General features: G+C 43.9%; 1 protein-coding gene across 1 annotated transcript in view; it reads right to left on the bottom strand.

The window, feature by feature from the left end:
• Positions 1 to 339: 339 nt before the first annotated feature.
• The window catches only part of LOC139391112 (BTB/POZ domain-containing protein KCTD12-like), a 36,687-nt gene continuing 12,224 nt past the window's right edge, over positions 340 to 24,802 (bottom strand). The window contains exon 2 of the mRNA XM_071138639.1: positions 340 to 836. Within this exon, the coding sequence (XP_070994740.1) occupies positions 340 to 836 (497 nt within the window). The remainder of the gene's footprint in view (positions 837 to 24,802) is intronic.

Genomic DNA, 24,802 nt, shown 5'->3' on the forward strand with positions numbered 1-24,802 from the left:
TGTAAAGTAGATATCTTCATCAGCAGCACTAGCCTGTAAACGTATTTGTTCCATTGTGTTGTTAACACTTAATTGTATTGTCCTCATAGTTTTTTGCTTCAAGTAAAGGTGAGTATATGGAACCATGAACCAGAAAGCATTATGTGATAATAAAACCACTGGAATCAATGTGGTCTAGTACAGTTTCATGCCTGATTTCTAAAGTCCAATGCCAATTTAATGCAAGTCCTATTCAAGCCAATCGTTGATACACACTGCTTATTACTGTAATCCGATATACACAGTAACACCATCTTATTGTGTTGGGTCTGTTAGGTTGCCGTGGTAACGTCAATGCCCCTAGGCGTCGTATTTTTTCAATAGGTCGCTCTGCCAGTGCCTCTTCTTGTCAGGGAAGACTTTAGGAACTTTGATCTTCCTAAAATCCTCAATACACTTTTTTAGATCTTCCTCCATCACCTTCCTCTCCTCCTCTTCCTCATTGACGCCTTTTGGGGGTCCCCCATTCTCCTTGGCGGTGCTGGGGCGCGGCAGGGTCTTCAGGGCGAGGGTGGTGGGCCGCTGGGGGCTCATGTCAGGCAGGGGCGGAGAAGGGGGAAGAAGGTCGGGGCTGACCGGGGCTGGGACTGAGGCTAGAGGAGGGGGAGGGAGAGGTGGGAGATTAGCAGGAGGAGGAGGGTTGACAGGCAGGCCGTTTCGCAGGTCCAGAGTGGTGCTTGTTTCTGGTTGGCTGACGGCAGTGCTGGGGGGGCAGGGGTCGTCGACGGGCTGGTCGGCGTGACGACTGGTGTCTGGGAAGTCGGAGGGCACAGGCTTGGGAAAGGTTAATCGCCCACCTGTAGCAGAGTGAGAGAGCGAGAAAGAGAAAGGTGGAGAGAGCGAGAGAATAGAACTTTAAAGGTGCACTATGCAGAAATAACTCCGCCATTTCCTGGTTGCTAAAATTCGAATAGTTTGACTACTTTCAGTTTATGTGATAAAACAATCAAGTATAGTGTGAAGAATCACACCAACAGAAACAACACTAAATAAAGAGAGACCTAAGACAAAAACATAGCAAGGCAGCAACGCATGACAACATAGCGTGGTAGCAACACAACATGACAACAACATGGTAGCAGCACAAAACATGGTACAAACATTATTGGACACAGACAACAGCACAAAGGGCAAGAAGGTAGAGACAACAATACATCATGCCTTTAATGTTGGGATTGATCAGTGTGTCAGCACTATACCACAGCTGCCTGGTAGGGAGAGAAAGCCTCTCAAACCGGATTAGATATGAGATTCTGTTGCCATGGGAACCAAGACAAATACACCCTGGAAGGAAGAATGTTACTAGTTACCACAGCCACAAGTCAACATTGGCTTTTTCACAAAAGTTAATGAAAACAAAAATGTGCTTTTAGATATTAATTTAAGGTTAGGGTTAGGCACAATGTTAGCAGTGTGGTTAGGGTTAGGCACAAGGTTAGCAGTGTGGTTATGGTTAAGGTTAGGTTTAAAGTCATATTTTAAGAAGATAATTTGAAGAAATATGCAGAGTTTAGTTATTTGTGGCTGTGGTAGCTAGTGATAAGCTGGAAGGAGAGAACAATGAGGATTGTGGGTAAAGAGGACAAGGAGAAACACAGCAGGAGAACATCAGCAGAAATTAATATGGAGTAAAAGCACATCAGGTAGGTGGTGTTAGGTAGTGCTAAGTAGTGTTAGGTGATGTTAGGTAGTGCTAAGTAGTGTTAGGTGGTGTTAGGTAGTGCTAAGTAGTGTTAGGTGGTGTTAGGTGGTGTTAGGTAGTGCTAAGTAGTGTTAGGTGGTGTTAGGTGTAGGCAGTGTTAGGTGTAGGTGGTGTTAGGTAGTGTTAGATGTAGGCAGTGTTAGGTGTAGGTGGTGTGAGGTAGGTGGTGTTAGGTGTCTGTGGTGTTAGGTGGTGTGAGGTGTAGGTGGTGTTAGTTGTGTGAGGTGTAGGTGGTGTTAGGTGGTGTGAGGTGTAGGTGGTGTTAGGTGGTGTGAGGTGTAGGTGGTGTTAGGTGTAGGTGGTGTTAGGTGTAGGTGGCATGCGGTGTAGGTGGTGTGAGGTGGTGTTAGGTTGCGTGAGGTGTAGGTGGTGGTAGGTGGTGTAGGTGGTGTGAGGTGGTATGAGGTGTAGGTCGTGTTAGGTGGTGTGAGGTGTAGGTGGTGTGAGGTAGTGTTAGGTGGTGCGAGGTGGTATGAGGTGTAGGTGGTGTTAGGTGGTGTGAGCTGTAGGTAGTGTTAGGTGGTGTGTTAGGTGGTGTGAGCTGTAGGTAGTGTTAGGTGGTGTGTTAGGTGGTGTGAGGTGTAGGTAGTGTTAGGTGGTGTGTTAGTTGGTGTGAGGTGTAGGTAGTGTTAGGTGGTGTGTTAGTTGGTGTGAGGTGGTGTGAGGTGTAGGTAGTGTTAGGTGGTGTGTTAGGTGGTGTGAGGTGTAGGTAGTGTTAGGTGGTGTGTTAGGTGGTGTTAGGTGGTGTTAGGTGTAGGTAGTGTTAGGTGATGTTAGGTGGTGTGAGGTGTAGGTAGTGTTAGGTAGTGTGTTAGGTGGTGTTAGGTGGTGTGAGGTGTAGGTTGTGTTAGGTGGTGTTAGGTGTAGGTAGTGTTAGGTGATGTTAGGTGGTGTGAGGTGTAGGTAGTGTTAGGTAGTGTGTTAGGTGGTGTGAGGTGTAGGTCGTGTTAGGTGGTGTTAGGTGTAGGTAGTGTTAGGTGATGTTAGGTGGTGTGAGGTGTAGGTAGTGTTAGGTGATGTTAGGTGGTGTGAGGTGTAGGTAGTGTGTTAGGTGGTGTGAGGTGTAGGTAGTGTTAGGTGATGTTAGGTGGTGTGAGGTGTAGGTAGTGTTAGGTGATGTTAGGTGGTGTGAGGTAGGTGGTGGTAGGTGATGTTAGGTGGTGTGAGGTGTAGGTAGTGTGTTAGGTGGTGTGAGGTGTAGGTAGTGTTAGGTAGTGTGTTAGGTGTTGTGAGGTGTAGGTAGTGTTAGGTAGTGTGTTAGGTGGTGTGAGGTGGTGCATTCCTACAGTACCACCATACAGACACACAGGTTACACACACACTGACGCACACACAAAGTTCCTATACACACAGAGATGCACAACATTTCCACTCACCATCATATAGACCGATCAATTGTTTTTAAAGACTTGCACATCATATGACACACACACACGTACACACGTACACACGTACACAGGCCCAGCGCCTCTGCCCTGGATCTCCCAGCAGGCCTGATCGTCAGGGTAACCCTGCTTATGTAACAACTTCAGAGCAGACAAAGGGAGAGAGAGAGAGCGTGTGTGTGTGTGTGTGTGTGTGTGTGTGTGTGTGTGTGTGTGTGTGTGTGTGTGTGTGGTGTGTGTGTGTGTGTGTGTGTGTGTGTGTGTTTTCATATGCATATGTGTGTAAGAGATAGGCCTATATATAGAGAGCTACGGAGCTAGAGAGAGAAAGAATAAGCAATGTAGGTTAGATAAAAACTACTGTACTGTGATATACTGTACTGTATTATACTGTACTGTAATGTACTGTAATATACTGTGATATACCGTACTGTATTATACTGTACTGTAATATACTGTACAGTATAATGTAATGTATTGTAACATACTGTGAAATACTGTACTGTATTATACTCTACTGTAATGTAATGTACTGTAATATACTGTACAGTATAATGTAATGTAATGTATTGTAATATACTGTGAAATACTGTACTGTATTATACTCTACTGTAATGTAATGTACTGTAATATACTGTACAGTATAATGTAATGTAATGTATTGTAATATACTGTATTATACTGTACTGTAATATACTGTACCAGTCAGAAGTTTGGACAAACCTACTCATTCCAGGGTTTTTCTTTATTTTTACTATTTTCTACATTGTAGAATAATAGTGAAGACATCAAAACTATGAAATAACACACATGGAATCATGCAGTATTACAGATAGTTGTGAATGAATCGTGAATAACGATGAGAGAGAAAGTTACAGATGTACAAATGTCATTCACCCAAGACATGTTAACCTCTCACCATTACAATAACATGGAAGGTTAGCATTTTGTATGATATATGTGTTTCTAATTTTCTCACTCATTATTATTCACGATTCATTCAGGACTATCTGTAATCATGGTAGCATCCACATTAATACAGAAGTGTTTAGAAATACACACACACACTTGACCAAAAGTGTGTGGACACCTTCTCGTCGAACATCTCATTCCAAAATCATGGACATTAACATAGAGTTGGTCCACCCCTTTGCTGCTATAACAGCCTCCACTCTTCTGGTAAAGCTTTCCACTAGATGTTGGAACATTTCTGCTTCCATTCAGCCACAAGAGCATTAGTGAGGTCGGGCACTGATGTTGGGCGATTACTAAGCCTGGCTCACAGTCGGCGTTCCAATTCATCCCAAAGGTGGTCGATGGGGTTGAGGTCAGGGCTCTGTGCAGGCCAGTCAAGTTCTTCCATACCGATCTGGACAAACCATTTATGTTTGGACCTGGCTTTGTGCACGGGGGCATTGTCATGCTGATACAGGAAAGGGCCTTCCCCAAACTGTTGCTACAAAGTTGGTTGAACAGTATCATCTAGAATGTCCTTGTATGCTGTAGCGTTAAGATTTCCCTTCACTGAAACTAAGGGGCCTAGTCCGAACCATGAAAAACAGCCCAAGATGATAATTCCTCCTCTACCAAACTTTGCAGTTGGCACTGTGCATTCCGGCAGGTAGCATTCTCCTGGCATCCCTCAAACCCAGATTTGTCCGTCGGACTGCCAGATGGTGAAGCGTGATTCATCACTCCAGAGAATGCATTTCCACTGCTCCAGAGTCCAATTTCGGCAAGCTTTACACCATTCCAGCCATTGCGCATGGTGATCTTAGGCGTGTGTGCAGCTGCTCAGCCATGGAAATCCATTTCATGAACATTTCATTGTGCTAACATTGCTTCCAGACGCAGTTTGGAACTCAGTATATAGTGTTGCAACTAAGGACAGGCAATTTTTACGCGCTATGTGCTTCAGCTGTCTCGTTCTGTGAGCTTATGTGGCCTACCACTTCTCAGCTGAGCCGTGGTTGCTCCTAGAGGTTTCCACTTCACAATAACCGCATTTACAGTTGACAGGGGCAGCTCTAGCAGTGCAGAGATGTGACGAACTGACTTGTTGGAAAGGAGTCCGTGCCCGGTGCCATGAGTCATTGAGCTCTTCAGTAAGGCCATTCTGCTGCCAATGTTTGTCTATGGAGATTGCATGGCAATGTGCTCAATTTTATGCAACTGTTAGCAGTGGGTGTGGCTGAAATAGCTGAATCCACTAATTTGAAGGGGTGTTCACATACTGCTGTATATACAGTGTATTTCTATGTTTGTATCTCTTTCTCCCTCTCTCTCCCACTCTCTCACCCGTCTGTTCATTGTGACACCTCTCTGTGTTTCCACCATCAGAGCCATTAGCAGCTCTAATGTGTCACCATTGCCAGGGCTTAGCACCTCATGTCAACTAATTTCTACTGCACCCAGCACATATTTCATATTAATCCTCCATCTCTTCTCTTCTACTCCAACTGTACATGACATTTATTTAGCTACAGAACAGTAATATATAGAAAAAAATGCATTACTTTGCTAACAGTCGACACAGTCCATAGATCTATAGATACTGAGTATGGTGAATGTATTAAATGAATATATTCAGATATTGGTGAATTTGAGGTTGTTTGATCTGCTGTCATTCTGTACTGATGAATTGACCCCGAGAATGAAGAACTACACCAAAACACAGGGAGTATTTTGTATCCATGGTAATGCTGTGACATGGGGAAAGACATTTCATAGTAACTAGTGGCTCTTTAGATCGAGTAGTGTTTTTTTTGTTGTCCTGGGGGAGTATTGGTGCATAATGGTCACATCCTGCACATTCAAAAGGGATATCACGCTACACGCTACTGCTACATATCTTCCACAACAGCACAGTGTTTTTGATCTAATTACCCATAATTCAGTTCAGTTCGTGCTATAAATTCTCAGACAACACAAAGATTCCTTGATGCCCTTCCAGGCTCCCTCTGCCTACCCAAGGACGTCAGAGGACAAAAATCAGTTAACCACCTAACTGAGGAACTCAATTTAACCTTGCGCAATACCCTAGATGCAGTTGCACCCCTAAAAACTAAAAACATTTGTCATAAGAAACTAGCTCCCTGGTATACAGAAAATACCCGCGCTCTGAAGCAAGCTTCCAGAAAATTGGAACGGAAATGGCGCCACACCAAACTGGAAGTCTTCTGACTAGCTTGGAAAGACAGTACTGTGCAGTATCGAACTGCTCGATCAAACTATTTTTCCAACTTAATTGAGGAAAATAAGAACAATCCGAAATTTATTTTTGATACTGTCGCAAAGCTATCTAAAAAGTAGCATTCCCCAAGTGAGGATGGCTTTCACTTCAGCAGTAATAAATTCATGAACTTCTTTGAGGAAAAGATCATGATCCTTAGAAATCAAATTACGGTCTCCTCTTTAAATCTGCGTAATCCTCCAAAGGATGTCCTGAGTCTGCACAACTCTGCCAGGACCTAGGATCAAGAGAGACACTCAAGTGTTTTAGTACTATATCTCTTGACACAATGATGAAGATAATCATGGCCTCTAAACATTCAAGCTGCATACTGGACCCTATTCCAACTAAACTACTGAAAGAGCTGCTTCCTGTGCTTGGCCCTCCTATGTTGAACATAATAAACGGCTCTCTATCCACCGGATGTGTACCAAACTCACTAAAAGTGGCAGTAATAAAGCCTCTCTTGAAAAAGCCAAACCTTAACCCAGAAAATATTAAAAACTATCGGCCTACATCGAATCTTCCATTCCTCTCTAAAATCTTAGAAAAAGCTGTTGCGCAGCAACTCACTGCCTTCCCGAAGACAAACAATGTATATGAAATGCTTCAGTCTGGTTTTAGACCCCATCATAGCACTGAGACTGCAGTTGTGAAGGTGGTAAATGACCTTTTAATGGCGTCAGACCGAGGCTCTGCATCTGTCCTCGTGCTCCTAGACCTTTGTGCTGCTTTTGATACCATCGATTACCACATTCTTTTGGAGAGATTGGAAACCCAAATTGGTCTACATGGACAAGTTCTGGCCTGGTTTAGATCTTATCTGTCGGAAAGATATCAGTTTGTCTCTGTGAATGGTTTGTCCTCTGACAAATCAACTGTACATTTCGGTGTTCCTCAAGGTTCCGTTTCAGGACCACTAATGTTTTCACTATATATTTTACCTCTTGGGGATGTCATTCGAAAACATAATGTTAACTTTCACTGCTATGCGGATGACACACAGCTGTACATTTCAATGAAGCATGGTGAAGCCCCAAAATTGCCCTCACAAAATTGCCTGTGTTTCAGACATAAGGAAGTGGATGGCTGCAAACTTTCTACTTTTAAACTCGGACAAAACAGAGATGCTTGTTCTAGGTCCCAAGAAACAAAGAGATCTTCTGTTGAATCTGACAATTAATCTTGATGGTTGTACAGTCGTCTCAAATAATACTGTGGAGGACCTCGGCGTTACTCTGGACCCTGATCTCTCTTTTGACGAACATATCAAGACTGTTTCAAGGACAGCTTTTTTCCATCTACATAACATTGCAAAAATCTGAAACTTTCTGTCCAAAAATTATGCAGAAAAATGTATCCATGCTTTTGTTACTTCTAGGTTAGACTACTGCAATGCTCTTTCCAGCTACCCGGATAAAGCACTAAATAAACTTCAGTTAGTGCTAAATACGGCTGTTAGAATCCTGACAATTTTTTTTATCATATTACTCCAGTGCTAGCCTCCCTACACTGGCTTCCTGTTAAGGCAAGGGCTGATTTCAAGGTTTTACTGCTAACCTACAAAGCAATACATGGGCTTGCTCCTACCAATCTTTCTGATTTGGTCCTGCCGTATATACCTACAAGTACGCTACGGTCACAAGACGCAGGCCTCCTAATTGTCCCTAGAATTTCTAAGTAAACAGCTGGAGGCAGGGCTTTCTCCTATAGAGCTTCATATTTATGGAATGGTCTGCATACCCATGTGAGAGACGCAGACTCTGTGTCGACATAAGTCTTTACTGAAGACTCATCTCTTCAGTGGGTCATATGATTGAGTGTAGTCTGGCCCAGGAGTGGGAAGGTGAATGGAAAGGCTCTGGAGCAACGAACCGCCCTTGCTGTCTCTGCCTGGCCGGTTCCCCTCTTTCCACTGGGATTCTCTGCCTCTAACCCTATTACAGGGGCTGAGTCACTGGCTTACTGGGGCTCTTTCATACCGTCACTAGGAGGGGTGCGTCAATTGAGTGGGTTGAGTCACTGACTTGATCTTCCTGTCTGGGTTGCCCCCCCCCCCCTTGGGTTGTGCCGTGGCGGAGATCTTTGTGGGCTATACTCGGCTTTGTCTCAGGAAGGTAAGTTGGTGGTTGAAGATATCCCTCTAGTGGTGTGGGGGCTGTGCTTTGGCAAAGTGGGTGGGGTTATATCCTTCCTGTTTGGCCCTGTCCGGGGGTATCATCGGATGGGGCCACAGTGTCTCCTGACCCCTCCTGTCTCAGCCTCCAGTATTTATGCTGCAGTAGTTTATGTGTCGGGGGGCTAGGGTCAGTTTGTTATATCTGGAGTACTTCTCCTGTCTTGTCCGGTGTTCTGTGTGAATTTAAGTATGCTCTCTCTAATTCTCTCTTTCTTTTTCTCTCTCGGAGGACCTGAGCCCTAGGACCATGCCTCAGGACTACCTGGCATGATGACTCCTTGCTGTCCCCAGTCCACCTGGCCGTGCTGATGCTCCAGTTTCAACTGTTCTGCCTGGGGCTATGGAATCCTGACCTGTTCACCGGACGTGCTACCTGTCCCAAACCTGCTGTTTTCAACTCTCAAGAGACAGCAGGAGTGGTAGAGATACTCTTCATGATCGGCTATGAAAAGCCAAGCACTCCTGAGGTGCTGACTTGCTGCACCCTCGACAACTACAGTGATTGTTATTATTTGACCATGCTGGTCATTTATGAACATTTTAACATCTTGGCCATGTTCTGTTATGATCTCCACCCGGCACAGCCAGAAGAGGACTGGCCAGCCCACATAGCCTAGTTCCTCTCTAGGTTTCTTCCTAGGTTTTGGCCTTTCTAGGGAGTTTTTCCTAGCCACCGTGCTTCTACACCTGCATTGCTTGCTGTTTGGGGTTTTAGGCTGGGTTTCTGTACAGCACTTTGAGATATCAGCTGATGTACGAAGGGCTATATAAATACGTTTGATTTGATTATGATTTGATTTGACGGGCGGGGAAGGAGAGGACAGGGCAGGGAAGGAGAGGACAGGGCAGGACAGAAGAGGGACAGGGCAGGACAGGAGAGGACATGGCAGGAGAGAAGAGGACATAAGAGAACAGGGGTACAGAGGCAGCAACACCTGTTCTAATACTACTACAGTATAACTCTACTGTTCTAATACTACTACAGTATAACTCTACTGTTCTAATACTATAATATAACTCTACTGTTCTAATACTACTACAGTATAACTCTACTGTTCTACTACTACAGTATAACTCTACTGTTCTAATACTACTACAGTATAACTCTACTGTTCTAATACTACTACATTATAACTCTACTGTTCTAATACTGCACTATAACTCTACTAGTACTACTACTACTGCTAAGGTACACTACTGACGATGCGCTCCCCAAATTTCACCAGGCTCACTGTTCATGAACTCTTGGAAGTGCTTGCACAAAGGATAGTAACATCTGTGTTCTTGGAATCTGAATATCTGGACTTGTCCAGTGACTGCTGAGAAAGATCAGCTGACAACAGGGGAAAGTCCTTGTGGCGGCACGGAGAGACGGCTGACAGGAGGGAATAGACCCCACTGGGACAGTCATGGGGTAGCTTCCCATTTCTGTAGTTTCCCATGCTTCGCAGTATGTTGGAAACACCCGCTTTAGCTACAGAAAGACAACATACCCCTAGAGTCTGCGAGAGCGGGGGTGGAAGATGACTCATCGGCTGACAACATGGTAACGACTGGACCGGAAACGACTACGAGTAATGAGAGCACAGCACGAGAACACCACAGCAACTGTCACAAGTTCTGCTGCAACAGCGGGCCACAAACAGATGCAGGTATGTGTCTGTGGTTGGAGGAAAGTTACATCACACCATGGGTTGAGGATCCACCAGGGGAAGAAGGAGTGTTTGTGTAAAGAGAGACAGAGGATTACTTTGATTGCATTGATTACTTTCTGCGAAAGCGATCAAATCAGTCGAATGAAGCACAGCAACTGGACGCAAACCATAGTTTGCAGTGCATCAGTACCACTATCATGGAGGACGTAAACTCAAGCACCAAAGTAACAACTGAGGTGGAACCAACAACAGGAGTGGAACTCACCCAGCCTCCCAGACCTGCAGTCGAGAGGAGACTACCAGGGCACAGATCGTATGTGAAGTGGCCTGGTGCCAGTGACAAGAAGTTGTGGGAAACAGTGAATACTGACCTTACCTTGATCCTCGAGAAACTTCGAGGCACAGTGGAGAAGAAGTTGGAGAGGATGGGGGACATCATCTATGAGTACGGGGCAGAAAGCTTTGGAGTGCAAGAGGCAAAAGGCGGGAGAAAGGTTCCAACTCCACCAGTTTCCAGGAGGCAACAAGAAATCAAGCGCCTCGTTCAAGAAAGGAGACAGCTTAAGAAACAGTGGAAGAAGGCCTCAGAAGTGGAAAAGGAGGGCATAGAGGCACTTCAGGCTGACATCAAAACCCAGTTGACATCCCTCCGTAGAGCAGAGAACCTACGGAAACGCAGAAGGATGAAAGAACAAACTAGAACTCGATTCTATTAAGATCCCTTCAAGTTCCTTAAAAGTCTCTTCACGAAGGAAAAAAGTGGAGCTCTAAAAACAACAAAGAAAGACCTAGAGGAGCACCTGAGAACAACAAACTTTGACTCAAAGCGACATGAACATCTGGCCATCCCATCAGATATCCCACCCATTGAACCCCCGGAACATCATATTGAGACCAGCCCTCCGACATGGAAAGAGGTGGAAAACACAGTGCAAGAACAGCATCAGCCCCGGGGCCAAATGGAGTCCCGTACAAAGTGTATAAGAACACATCAGACGTCCGGCATGTACCATTTCTCATGTACCATTTCTCCGTTGGCATTCATAATGGCAATGGAGGTTATCATCAGATCCTCAAAATGGGTTGCTGGTGGACAGCGAGTCGACTCTGGTTTCCGCCTCCCTCCACTCAGCGCCTACATGGACGACATTACAACATTGACCACCACTGTCCCATGCACCAGGAGACTGCTCAGAAAACTTGAGGAGAACATCAGCTGGGCCCGTATGAAGATTAAACCAAATCACGCAGCATCTCGATTGTGAAGGGAGTACTCTCTGACCTGAAATTCTTAATCGGAGATGACCAAATCCCAACTATGTCTGAGCAGCCGATAAAAAGCCTTGGAAGGTGGTATGATGCAAGCCTGAAGGACAAAGACCAGGTGCAACAGCTGCGCAAAGACATCAGTAGTAGCCTACAGTCCATCGACAACACCCAGCTACCTGTAAAGTTAAAGGCCTGGTGTCTGCAGTTTGGTCTCCTACCCCGGGTGTTGTGGCCCCTAGCAGTGTATGATGTTCCAATCTCAACAGTGGAGAAGATGGAAAGAGGAGTCACAGGCTACTTAAAGAAGTGGCTCGGAGTTCCACGATGCCTTACCACCATAGGCCTCTATGGAGATGGTGTCCTCAAGCTGCCCCTCGCCTGTCTAACAGAGGAATTCAAGTGTGCAAAAACCAGGCTCCAGATGACACTGAATGAATCTCGAGACCCAGTGGTGAGCAACAACGCGCAACTGGGCGCAAATGGAGGCCAGGAAAAGCAGTCCAGGAGGCAACAGCAGCCCTCAGACATGCTGACATTGTGGGTCATGTTCAGCAAGGGAGAGGAGGCCTTGGGCTAACTAGCCGTGCTGCTTGGAGTAAGGCCACTGCACCAGAGCGGCGGAAGATGGTAGTGCAGGAAGTACGCCATCAGGAGGAGGCTGCAAGGTGGGCCAAGGCAGTCTCTCTTGCCAAACAGGGACAGTGGACTCGATGGAACTGTGTGGAGAAGAGGAAGATCAGCTGGAAGAATCTGTGGGCCATGGAAGCGAGGAGGTTGAGCTTTTCCATCAGAGCAACATATGACGCCCTTCCAACACCAGTTAATCTTCACCAATGGTATGAGCGAGACCAGCTGCGCTTGGCACGCGACTGGAAAATGCTAGCTGACATTGGCCGGCAACTTGTGTTTCCTCCGGAGATCGCAACCACCACCCTAAGACATGACATGGTGCTCTGGTCCCGTTCACTCAAGAAGGTCTTCATCATTGAGCTCACAGTACCCTGGGAGGACTCAGTCGATGAGGCTTATGAGCGAAAACATCTGCGCTATGCCGATCTAGCTGCCGAAGCATGGCATCATGGCTGGAACACAGAAGTCCGACCAGTGGAGGTGAGCTGCAGAGGTTTTGTGGCAACATCTACTGCTTAGAGACCTGGGAATTAAGGACCAGAGCCAGCGTTCGGCAATCAAAGCTGTATCGGAGGCGGCAGAAAGCAGCAGTCAGTGGCTTTGGATGAAGAGGAAAGACCCCAGCTGGGCCCCGAAGTGAGAGGGCCAGGAGGTATGCGGTCAACAATGCTTGACTCAGGGAGGAGGACGCCCCTGCCATGCCTAGTCCCATGGGATGTTGGCTATCAACAACAAGGCAACTCCTATGACTAATTGGGAATGGGACGCAAGCGTAGGATTGATCACCCTGTCGCTGGCCGCCTTTGGGGAGGGTGTATAGTGTGAAAGGCCGAAACACCCTAGGAACCAAAGGTATACTACTGACGATGCGCTCCCCAAATTTCACCAGGCTCACTGTTCATGAACTCTTGGAAGTGCTTGCACAAAGGATAGTAACATCTCATCCTGTGTTCTTGGAATCTACAGTATAAAATGGCGCCGGAGAAGATGGCAGACATTTTACCGGTTGTGTTTTTTTGTTTGCTTATTTGCATTGTTTGTAACTTATTGTTTTACCTATTTTGTACATAATGTTGCCTTTACCGTCTCTTATGACCAAAAATAACTTCTAGACATCAGGACTGCGATTACTCACCACGGACTAGCAGAATCCTTTTTCCTTTCACGACTCTGACGAGCCCGATTCTGAGGATACGCTGCTTCCTCGGGAGCAGGCCCTGATCCCCGTGATCTGCGTGAAGAGTAGGCGACCAAAGAGGAGCCAAAAGTCTGTCTGCCTTCTAAGAATTTGCAAGCGATTGAATTAACCCCCACTATCCTTCATTCTGCTAGCAAACATGCAATGTTTGGACAATAAAATCGACGAGTTACACTGAAGATTAAACTACCAATGGGACATTAAAAACTGTAACATCTTATGATTCACGGAGTCATAGCTGAATGACGACAACATCAACACACAGCTGGCTGGTTATATGATGTACCGGCAGGATAGAACAGAGGCGTCTGGTAAGACAAGGGGCAGCAGACTATGTATTTTTGTAAACAGCTGGTTTCTTTGTAGCTGTTTGTAAACAATCTGTATTCTTTGTAGCTGTTTACATACTACCACAGTCAGAGGCTGGCACTAAGATAGCATTGAATGAGCTGTATTCCACCATAAACAAACAAGAAAACGCTCACCCAGAGGCGGCGCTCCTAGTAGCCGGGGACTTAAATGCAGGGGAACTTAAATCAGTTTGACCAAATTTCTATCAGCATCCAGAGGAAAAATACTCCACACAAAGAGACACGTACGAAGCTTTCCCTCGACCTACATTTGGGGAATATGACAATAATTCTATCCTCCTTACAAGCAAAAGTTCAAGCAGGAAGCACCAGTGACGAGATCAATAAAAAAGTTGTCAGATGAAACAGATGCTAAGCTACAGGACTGTTTTGCTAGCACAGACTAGAATATGTTCTGGGATTCATCCAATGGAATTGAGGAGTACACGACTTCAGTCATTGGCTTCATCAATAAGTGCATCGATGATGTCGTCTCCACAGTGACCGTACGTACATACCCCAACCAGAAGCCATGGATTACAGGCAGCATCCACACTAAGCTAAAGGCTAGAGCTGCCACTTTCAAGGACCGGGACTCTAACCCGGAAGCTTATAAGAAATCCCGCTATGCCCTCTGACGAACCGTCAAACTGGCAAAGCGTCAATACAGGACTAAGATCGAATCGTGCTACACCAGCTCTGAAGCTCGTCGGATGTGGCAGGGCTTGCAAACCATTACAGACTACAAGGGGAGGCACAGCCGAAAGCTGCCCAGTGACATGAGCCTGCCAGACGAGCTAAACGACTTCAATGCTCGCTTCGAGGCAAATAACACTGAAACATGCATGAGAGCTCTAGCTGTTCCGGAAGACTGTGTGATCACGGTCTTCGCAGCCGATGTGAGTAAGACCTTTAAACCGGTCAACATTCACAAGGCCGCTGGGCCAGACGGATTACCAGGATGTGTACCAGTACCCCTGTATATAGTCTCCACATTGACTCTGTACCGGTACCCCCCTGTATATAGTCTCCACATTGACTCTGTACCGTAACACCCTGTATGTAGTCTCCACATTGAATCTGTACCGTAACCCCCTGTATATAACCGCCACATTGACTCTGTACCGTAACACCCTGTATATAGCCTCCTCACATTGACTCTGTACCGTAACCCCCTGTATATAGTCTCCACATTGAAAATGTACCGGTACCCCCTGTATATAGTCTCCACATTGAATATGTACAAGTACCCCCTGTATATAGTCTCCACATTGAATATGTACCAGTACCCCCTGTATATGGTCTCCACATTGACTCTGTACCAGTACTCCCTGTATGTAGTCTTGCTGTTGTTATTTTACTGTTGCTCTTTAATTACTTGTTACTTTTATTTCTTATTCTTATCTGTATTTTTTGAAACTGCAATGTTGGTTAGGGGCTCGTAAGTAAGCATTTCACTGTAAGGTCTACTACACCCGTTGTATTCAGCATTTCCCTGTAAGGTCTACTACACCTGTTGTATTCAGCATTTCCCTGTAAGGTCTACTACACCTGTTGTATTCAGCATTTCCCTGTAAGGTCTACTACACCTGTTGTATTCAGCATTTCCCTGTAAGGTCTACTACACCTGTTGTATTCAGCATTTCCCTGTAAGGTCTACTACACCTGTTGTATTCAGCATTTCCCTGTAAGGTCTACTACACCTGTTGTATTCAGCATTTCCCTGTAAGGTCTACTACACCTGTTGTATTCAGCATTTCCCTGTAAGGTCTACTACACCTGTTGTATTCAGCATTTCCCTGTAAGGTCTACTACACCTGTTGTATTCAGCATTTCCCTGTAAGGTCTACTACACCTGTTGTATTCAGCATTTCACTGTAAGGTCTACTACACCTGTTGTATTCAGCATTTCCCTGTAAGGTCTACTACACCTGTTGTATTCAGCATTTCCCTGTAAGGTCTACTACACCTGTTGTATTCAGCATTTCCCTGTAAGGTCTACTACACCTGTTGTATTCAGCATTTCCCTGTAAGGTCTACTACACCTGTTGTATTCAGCATTTCCCTGTAAGGTCTACTACACCTGTTGTATTCAGCATTTCCCTGTAAGATCTACTACACCTGTTGTATTCAGCATTTCCCTGTAAGGTATACTACACCTGTTGTATTCAGCATTTCCCTGTAAGGTCTACTACACCTGTTGTATTCAGCATTTCACTGTAAGGTCTACTACACCTGTTGTATTCAGCATTTCCCTGTAAGGTATACTACACCTGTTGTATTCAGCATTTCCCTGTAAGGTCTACTACACCTGTTGTATTCAGCATTTCCCTGTAAGGTCTACTACACCTGTTGTATTCAGCATTTCCCTGTAAGGTCTACTACACCTGTTGTATTCAGCATTTCCCTGTAAGGTCTACTACACCTGTTGTATTCAGCATTTCCCTGTAAGGTCTACTACACCTGTTGTATTCAGCATTTCCCTGTAAGGTCTACTACACCTGTTGTATTCAGCATTTCCCTGTAAGATCTACTACACCTGTTGTATTCAGCATTTCCCTGTAAGGTATACTACACCTGTTGTATTCAGCATTTCCCTGTAAGGTCTACTACACCTGTTGTATTCAGCATTTCACTGTAAGGTCTACTACACCTGTTGTATTCAGCATTTCCCTGTAAGGTATACTACACCTGTTGTATTCAGCATTTCCCTGTAAGGTCTACTACACCTGTTGTATTCAGCATTTCCCTGTAAGATCTACTACACCTGTTGTATTCAGCATTTCCCTGTAAGGTCTACTACACCTGTTGTATTCAGCATTTCCCTGTAAGGTCTACTACACCTGTTGTATTCAGCATTTCCCTGTAAGGTCTACTACACCTGTTGTATTCAGCATTTCACTGTAAGGTCTACTACACCTGTTGTATTCAGCATTTCACTGTAAGGTCTACTACACCTGTTGTATTCAGCATTTCACTGTAAGGTCTACTACACCTGTTGTATTCAGCATTTCACTGTAAGGTCTACTACACCTGTTGTATTCAGCATTTCACTGTAAGGTCTACTACACCTGTTGTATTCAGCATTTCACTGTAAGGTCTACTACACCTGTTGTATTCAGCATTTCACTGTAAGGTCTACTGTTGTATTCGGCGCATGCGACTAATACAATTTGATTTCATATGTGGCCGTTCTACACCTACAGTGGATTTTATGTCTCTCAGGAGCTCAGCTAACTTTCGCCCAAGCCTACTGTTCTACTAATACAGTACAGTATCCAACCCCACTACTCTCCTCCTAGATTTGAACCCTAATGATATATTATAGTATAATATGGAAGACATTTAGTACACAGTATCCTGTCCTCACAGTATCCTGCCCTCACAGTACCATGCCCTCACAGTATCCTGTCCTCACAGTACCCTGTCCTCACAGTACCCTGCCCTCACAGTATCCTGCCCTCACAGTATCCTGCCCTCACAGTACCCTGTCCTCACATTATCATGTCCTCACAGTATCCTGCCCTCACAGTATCCTGCCCTCACAGTACCCTGTCCTCACATTATCATGTCCTCACAGTATCCTGCCCTCACAGTACCCTGCCCTCACAGTACCCTGCCCTCACAGTATCCTGCCCTCACAGTACCATGCCCTCACAGTATCCTGTCCTCACAATACCTCTTCATTTCTCTCTCTCCATCCATGTCTGTGTGATGTATCTGTCAGGTTTCAGAGGGCTAGGTCCACTGTAATCACAGCACTAATGGATGCTCTTTAATTATGTCTCTACGCTTTGTACTGGCACAAATCCATAATGGGTCGCACTCCTGGCCATAACTACCGTGTCTAGGAGAGAGAGGAAGAGAGGGGAGAGAGAAAAAATGAGAGATGGAGGGAAGGAGAGACAGTGGGGAGATAGAAAGATGAAATCCGAGAGAGGGAAAGCTGTCACCAGAATGACATTCAGCATTCTAACATCTGGTGTTACTGGACCGCAAAGACACACCGCTTTATCAGACAGTGATGTTTAATGAGTAGCCTCTCTCTCTCTCTCTAAAAACCCATGACCTTGCATGTCAGTGTCCCCAGTGTGTTATAAGACCAATATGTTCTGTGACAGCGCAGAAACCTCCGCCCTGCCACTAGAGGAGTGTCAGTCTGTGTGAGGAAACAGCAGAGTGTCAGTCTGTGTGAGGAAACAGCAGAGTGTCAGTCTGTGTGAGGAAACAGCGGAGTGTCAGTCTGTGTGGAAACAGTGGTGTCAGTCTGTGTGGAAACAGTAGTGTCAGTCTGTGTGGAAACAGCAGCTTGTCAGTCTGTGTGGAAACAATGGTGTCAGTCTGTGTGAGGCAACAGTGGTGTCAGTCTGTGTGGAAACAGTAGTGTCAGTCTGTGTGGAAACAGTGGTGTCAGTCTGTGTGGAAACAGTGGTGTCAGTCTGTGTGAGGAAACAGTGGTGTCAGTCTGTGTGAGGAAACAGTGGTGTCAGTCTGTGAGGAAACAGCAGAGTTTCAGTCTGTGTGGAAACAGTGGTGTCAGTCTGTGTGAGGAAACAGAGGAGTGTCAGTCTGTGTGAGGGAGGGAGGGAGGGAGAGAGAGAGAGAGAGAGAGAGAGAGAGAGAGAGAGAGAGAGAGAGAGAGAAAGGAGTCAAATAGATTGTTTATTTGTTTGCTAATGCATTTCTAAGTGGCCTGGCCTTAAAAGATGAAAGACTGACACGAAAGAGAGAGGGAGAGGAGAGAAGAGCGAGAGAGAGAGAAAATAAGCGACCAATTAGTGAGATTAGCCTTAGATCTTGACGCTTCGTTAACCTTACATGCAGTCCTCAGTCTTTATCCACTGAGGCTATTCCTGACCACTACGAATGTACATGTGTTGACTGAGAGGTGTGTGTGCGTGTGTGTGTGTGTGTGTGTGTGTGCGTGCGTGCGTGCGTGTTGTGCATGCGTATGCCGAGCAGGTCTGCAGGAGGCTACTCTGTGGCAGTAATATTAGCCTAGAACCAAACACTGACTGAGCAACCTCATTGACATGATAATCAAGAATCAGTATCACACACAGCCATGCCTCTCCAGTCTATGGCTTGGAAGACTTCAAATGGACCACAACAACTCCATTTAATATTACCCTGGAAGGGGATAGAGAGTAGCTATAATATTACACTGGAAGGAGAGATAGTAGTTATAATATTACCCTGGAAGGATAGACAGTAGTTATAATATTACCCTGGAAGGGGATAGAGAGTAGCTATAATATTATCCTGGAAGGAGAGAGTAGCTATAATATTACCCTGGAAGGGGATAGAGAGTAGCTATAATATTACCCTGGAAGGGGATAGAGAGCAGCTATAATAGTACCCTGGAAGGAGAGAGTAGTTATAATATTACCCTGGAAGGGGATAGAGAGTAGCTATAATATTACCCTGGAAAGGGAGAGAGAGTAGTTATAATATTACCCTGGAAGAAGAGAGAGAGTAGCTATAATATTACCCTGGAAGGGGAGAGAGAGTAGTTATAATATTACCCTGGAAGGGGATAGAGAGTAGTTATAATATTACCCTGGAAGGGGATAGAGAGTAGTTATAATATTACCCTGGAAGGAGAGAGAGAGAGTAGCTATAATATTACCATTGGAGGATAGAGAGTAGCTATAATGTTACCCTGGAAGGGGATAGAGAGTAGCTATAATATTACCCTGGAAGGAGAGAGAGAGTAGCTATTATATTACCCTGGAAGGGGATAGAGAGTAGTTATAATATTACCCTGGAAGGAGAGAGAGAGTAGCTATAATATTACCCTGGAAGGAGAGAGAGAGTAGCTATAATATTACCCTGGAAGGAGAGAGAGAGTAGCTATAATATTACCCTGGAAGGGGATAGAGAGTAGCTATAATATTACCCTGGAAGGAGAGAGAGTAGTTATAATATTAACCTGGAAGGGGATAGAGAGTAGTTATAATATTACACTGTAAGGAGAGAGAGTAGTTATAATATTACCCTGGAAGGGGATAGAGAGTAGCTATAATATTACCCTGGAAGGAGAGCGAGAGTAGTTATAATATTACCCTGGAAGGGGAGAGAGAGTAGTTATAATATTACCCTGGAAGGAGAGAGTAGCTATAGTATTACCCTGAAAGGGAATAGAGAGTAGTTATAATATTACCCTGGAAGGAGAGAGAGAGTAGCTATAATATTACCCTGGAAGGAGAGAGAGAGTAGCTATAATATTACCCTGGAAGGAGAGAGAGAGTAGCTATAATATTACCCTGGAAGGGGATAGAGAGTAGCTATAATATTACCCTGGAATGAGAGAGAGTAGTTATAATATTACCCTGGAAGGAGAGAGAGAGTAGGTATTATATTACCCTGGAAGGGGATAGAGAGTAGTTATAATATTACCCTGGAAGGAGAGAGAGGGTAGCTATAATATTACCCTGGAAGGGGATAGAGAGTAGCTATAATATTACCCTGGAAGGAGAGAGAGAGTAGTTATAATATTACACTGTAAGGAGAGAGAGTAGTTATAATGTTACAATGGAAGGAGAGCGAGAGTAGTTATAATATTACCCTGGAAGGGGATAGAGAGTAGTTATAATATTACCCTGGAAGGAGAGAGTAGCTATAGTATTACCCTGGAAGGGGATAGAGAGTAGGTATAATATTACCCTGGAAGGAGATAGAGAGTAGTTATAATATTACACTGTAAGGAGAGAGAGTAGCTATAACATTACCCTGGAAGGGGATAGAGAGTAGGTATAATATTACCCTGGAAGGAGAAAGTTTTTTATAATATTACCCTGGAAGGAGAGAGAGAGTAGTTATAATATTACCCTGGAAGGAGAGAGAGAGTAGCTATAATATTACCCTGGAAGGAGAGAGAGAGTAGCTATAATATTACCCTGGAAGGGGATAGAGAGTAGCTATAATATTACCCTGGAAGGAGAGAGAGAGTAGTTATAATATTACACTGTAAGGAGAGAGTAGTTATAATGTTACCATGGAAGGAGAGCGAGAGTAGTTATAATATTACCCTGGAAGGGGATAGAGAGTAGTTATAATATTACCCTGGAAGGAGAGAGTAGCTATAGTATTACCCTGGAAGGGGATAGAGAGTAGGTATAATATTACCCTGGAAGGAGATAGAGAGTAGTTATAATATTACCCTGGAAGGAGAGAGTAGCTATAGTATTACCCTGAAAGGGAATAGAGAGTAGTTATAATATTACCCTGGAAGGAGAGAGAGAGTAGCTATAATATTACCCTGGAAGGAGAGAGAGAGTAGCTATAATATTACCCTGGAAGGGGATAGAGAGTAGCTATAATATTACCCTGGAATGAGAGAGAGTAGTTATAATATTACCCTGGAAGGAGAGAGAGAGTAGGTATTATATTACCCTGGAATCGGATAGAGAGTAGTTATAATATTACCCTGGAAGGAGAGAGAGGGTAGCTATAATATTACCCTGGAAGGGGATAGAGAGTAGCTATAATATTACCCTGGAAGGGGATAGAGAGCAGCTATAATAGTACCCTGGAAGGAGAGAGTAGTTATAATATTACCCTGGAAGGGGATAGAGAGTAGCTATAATATTACCCTGGAAAGGGAGAGAGAGTAGTTATAATATTACCCTGGAAGGAGAGAGAGAGTAGCTATAATATTACCCTGGAAGGGGAGAGAGAGTAGTTATAATATTACCCTGGAAGGGGATAGAGAGTAGTTATAATATTACCCTGGAAGGGGATAGAGAGTAGTTATAATATTACCCTGGAAGGAGAGAGAGAGAGTAGCTATAATATTACCATTGGAGGATAGAGAGTAGCTATAATATTACCATTGGAGGATAGAGAGTAGCTATAATATTACCCTGGAAGGGGATAGAGAGTAGCTATAATATTACCCTGGAAGGAGAGAGAGAGAGTAGCTATTATATTACCCTGGAAGGGGATAGAGAGTAGTTATAATATTACCCTGGAAGGAGAGAGAGAGTAGCTATAATATTACCCTGGAAGGAGAGAGAGAGTAGCTATAATATTACCCTGGAAGGAGAGAGAGAGTAGCTATAATATTACCCTGGAAGGGGATAGAGAGTAGCTATAATATTACCCTGGAAGGAGAGAGAGTAGTTATAATATTACCCTGGAAGGGGATAGAGAGTAGTTATAATATTACACTGTAAGGAGAGAGAGTAGTTATAATATTACCCTGGAAGGGGATAGAGAGTAGCTATAATATTACCCTGGAAGGAGAGCGAGAGTAGCTATAATATTACCCTGGAATGAGAGAGAGTAGTTATAATATTACCCTGGAAGGAGAGAGAGAGTAGGTATTATATTACCCTGGAAGGGGATAGAGAGTAGTTATAATATTACCCTGGAAGGAGAGAGAGGGTAGCTATAATATTACCCTGGAAGGGGATAGAGAGTAGCTATAATATTACCCTGGAAGGGGATAGAGAGCAGCTATAATAGTACCCTGGAAGGAGAGAGTAGTTATAATATTACCCTGGAAGGGGATAGAGAGTAGCTATAATATTACCCTGGAAAGGGAGAGAGAGTAGTTATAATATTACCCTGGAAGGAGAGAGAGAGTAGCTATAATATTACCCTGGAAGGGGAGAGAGAGTAGTTATAATATTACCCTGGAAGGGGATAGAGAGTAGTTATAATATTACCCTGGAAGGGGATAGAGAGTAGTTATAATATTACCCTGGAAGGAGAGAGAGAGAGTAGCTATAATATTACCATTGGAGGATAGAGAGTAGCTATAATATTACCATTGGAGGATAGAGAGTAGCTATAATATTACCCTGGAAGGGGATAGAGAGTAGCTATAATATTACCCTGGAAGGAGAGAGAGAGAGTAGCTATTATATTACCCTGGAAGGGGATAGAGAGTAGTTATAATATTACCCTGGAAGGAGAGAGAGAGTAGCTATAATATTACCCTGGAAGGAGAGAGAGAGTAGCTATAATATTACCCTGGAAGGAGAGAGAGAGTAGCTATAATATTACCCTGGAAGGGGATAGAGAGTAGCTATAATATTACCCTGGAAGGAGAGAGAGTAGTTATAATATTACCCTGGAAGGGGATAGAGAGTAGTTATAATATTACACTGTAAGGAGAGAGAGTAGTTATAATATTACCCTGGAAGGGGATAGAGAGTAGCTATAATATTACCCTGGAAGGAGAGCGAGAGTAGTTATAATATTACCCTGGAAGGGGAGAGAGAGTAGTTATAATATTACCCTGGAAGGAGAGAGTAGCTATAGTATTACCCTGAAAGGGAATAGAGAGTAGTTATAATATTACCATGGAAGGAGAGAGAGAGTAGCTATAATATTACCCTGGAAGGAGAGAGAGAGTAGCTATAATATTACCCTGGAAGGAGAGAGAGAGTAGCTATAATATTACCCTGGAAGGGGATAGAGAGTAGCTATAATATTACCCTGGAATGAGAGAGAGTAGTTATAATATTACCCTGGAAGGAGAGAGAGAGTAGGTATTATATTACCCTGGAATCGGATAGAGAGTAGTTATAATATTACCCTGGAAGGAGAGAGAGGGTAGCTATAATATTACCCTGGAAGGGGATAGAGAGTAGCTATAATATTACCCTGGAATTAGAGATAGAGTAGTTATAATATTACACTGTAAGGAGAGAGAGTAGTTATAATGTTACCATGGAAGGAGAGCGAGAGTAGTTATAATATTACCCTGGAAGGGGATAGAGAGTAGTTATAATATTACCCTGGAAGGAGAGAGTAGCTATAGTATTACCCTGGAAGGGGATAGAGAGTAGGTATAATATTACCCTGGAAGGAGATAGAGAGTAGTTATAATATTACACTGTAAGGAGAGAGAGTAGCTATAATATTACCCTGGAAGGGGATAGAGAGTAGGTATAATATTACCCTGGAAGGAGAAAGTTTTTTATAATATTACCCTGGAAGGAGAGAGAGAGTAGTTATAATATTACACTGTAAGGAGAGAGAGTAGCTATAATATTACCCTGGAAGGGGATAGAGAGTAGGTATAATATTACCCTGGAAGGAGAGAGAGAGTAGCTATAATATTACCCTGGAAGGGGATAGAGAGTAGCTATAATATCACCCTGGAAGGAGAGAGTAGTTATAATTTTACCCTGGAAGGAGAGAGTAGTTATAATATTACCCTGGAAGGAGAGAGCAGTTATAATATAACCCTGGAAGGAGAGAGTAGCTGTAATATTACCCTGGAAGGAGAGAGAGAGTAGGTATAATATTACCCTGGAAGGAGAGAGAGGTTATAATATTACCCTGGAAGGAGAGAGAGAGTAGTTATAATATTACCCTGGAAGGGGATAGAGAGTAGCTATAATATTACCATGGAAGGAGAGAGTAGTTATAATATTACCCTGGAAAGAGAGAGAGTAGTTATAATATTACCCTGGAAGGGGATAGAGAGTAGGTATAATATTAACCTGGAAGGAGAGAGATAGTAGTTATAATATTACCCTGGAAGGAAAGAGAGAGTAGTTATAATATTACCCTGGAAGGAGAGAGAGAGTAGCTATAATATTACCCTGGAAGTAGAGAGAGAGTAGTTATAATATTACCCTGGAAGGAGAGAGAGTAGCTATAATATTACCCTGGAAGGAGAGAGAGAGTAGCTATAATATTACCCTGGAAGGAGAGAGAGAGAAGCTATAACATTACACTGGAAGGAGAGAGAGAGTAGCTATAATATTACCCTGGAAGGGGATAGAGAGTAGCTATAATATTACCCTGGAAGGAGAGAGAGTAGTTATAATATTACCCTGGAAGGAGAGAGAGAGTAGGTATTATATTACCCTGGAAGGGGATATAGAGTAGTTATAATATTACCCTGGAAGGAGAGAGAGAGTAGCTATAATATTACCCTGGAAGGGGATGGAGAGTAGTTATAATATTACACTGTAAGGAGAGAGAGTAGTTATAATATTACCCTGGAAGGGGATAGAGAGTAGTTATAATATTACCCTGGAAGGAGAGCGAGAGTAGTTATAATATTACCCTGGAAGGGGATAAAGAGTAGCTATAGTATTACCCTGGAAGGGGATAGAGAGTAGGTATAATATTACCCTGGAAGGAGATAGAGAGTAGTTATAATATTACACTGTAAGGAGAGAGAGTAGCTATAATATT

The sequence above is a fragment of the Oncorhynchus clarkii genome, chromosome 31 (genome assembly GCF_045791955.1).
Source record: "Oncorhynchus clarkii lewisi isolate Uvic-CL-2024 chromosome 31, UVic_Ocla_1.0, whole genome shotgun sequence".
Classification (NCBI taxonomy): Eukaryota; Metazoa; Chordata; class Actinopteri; order Salmoniformes; family Salmonidae; genus Oncorhynchus; species Oncorhynchus clarkii.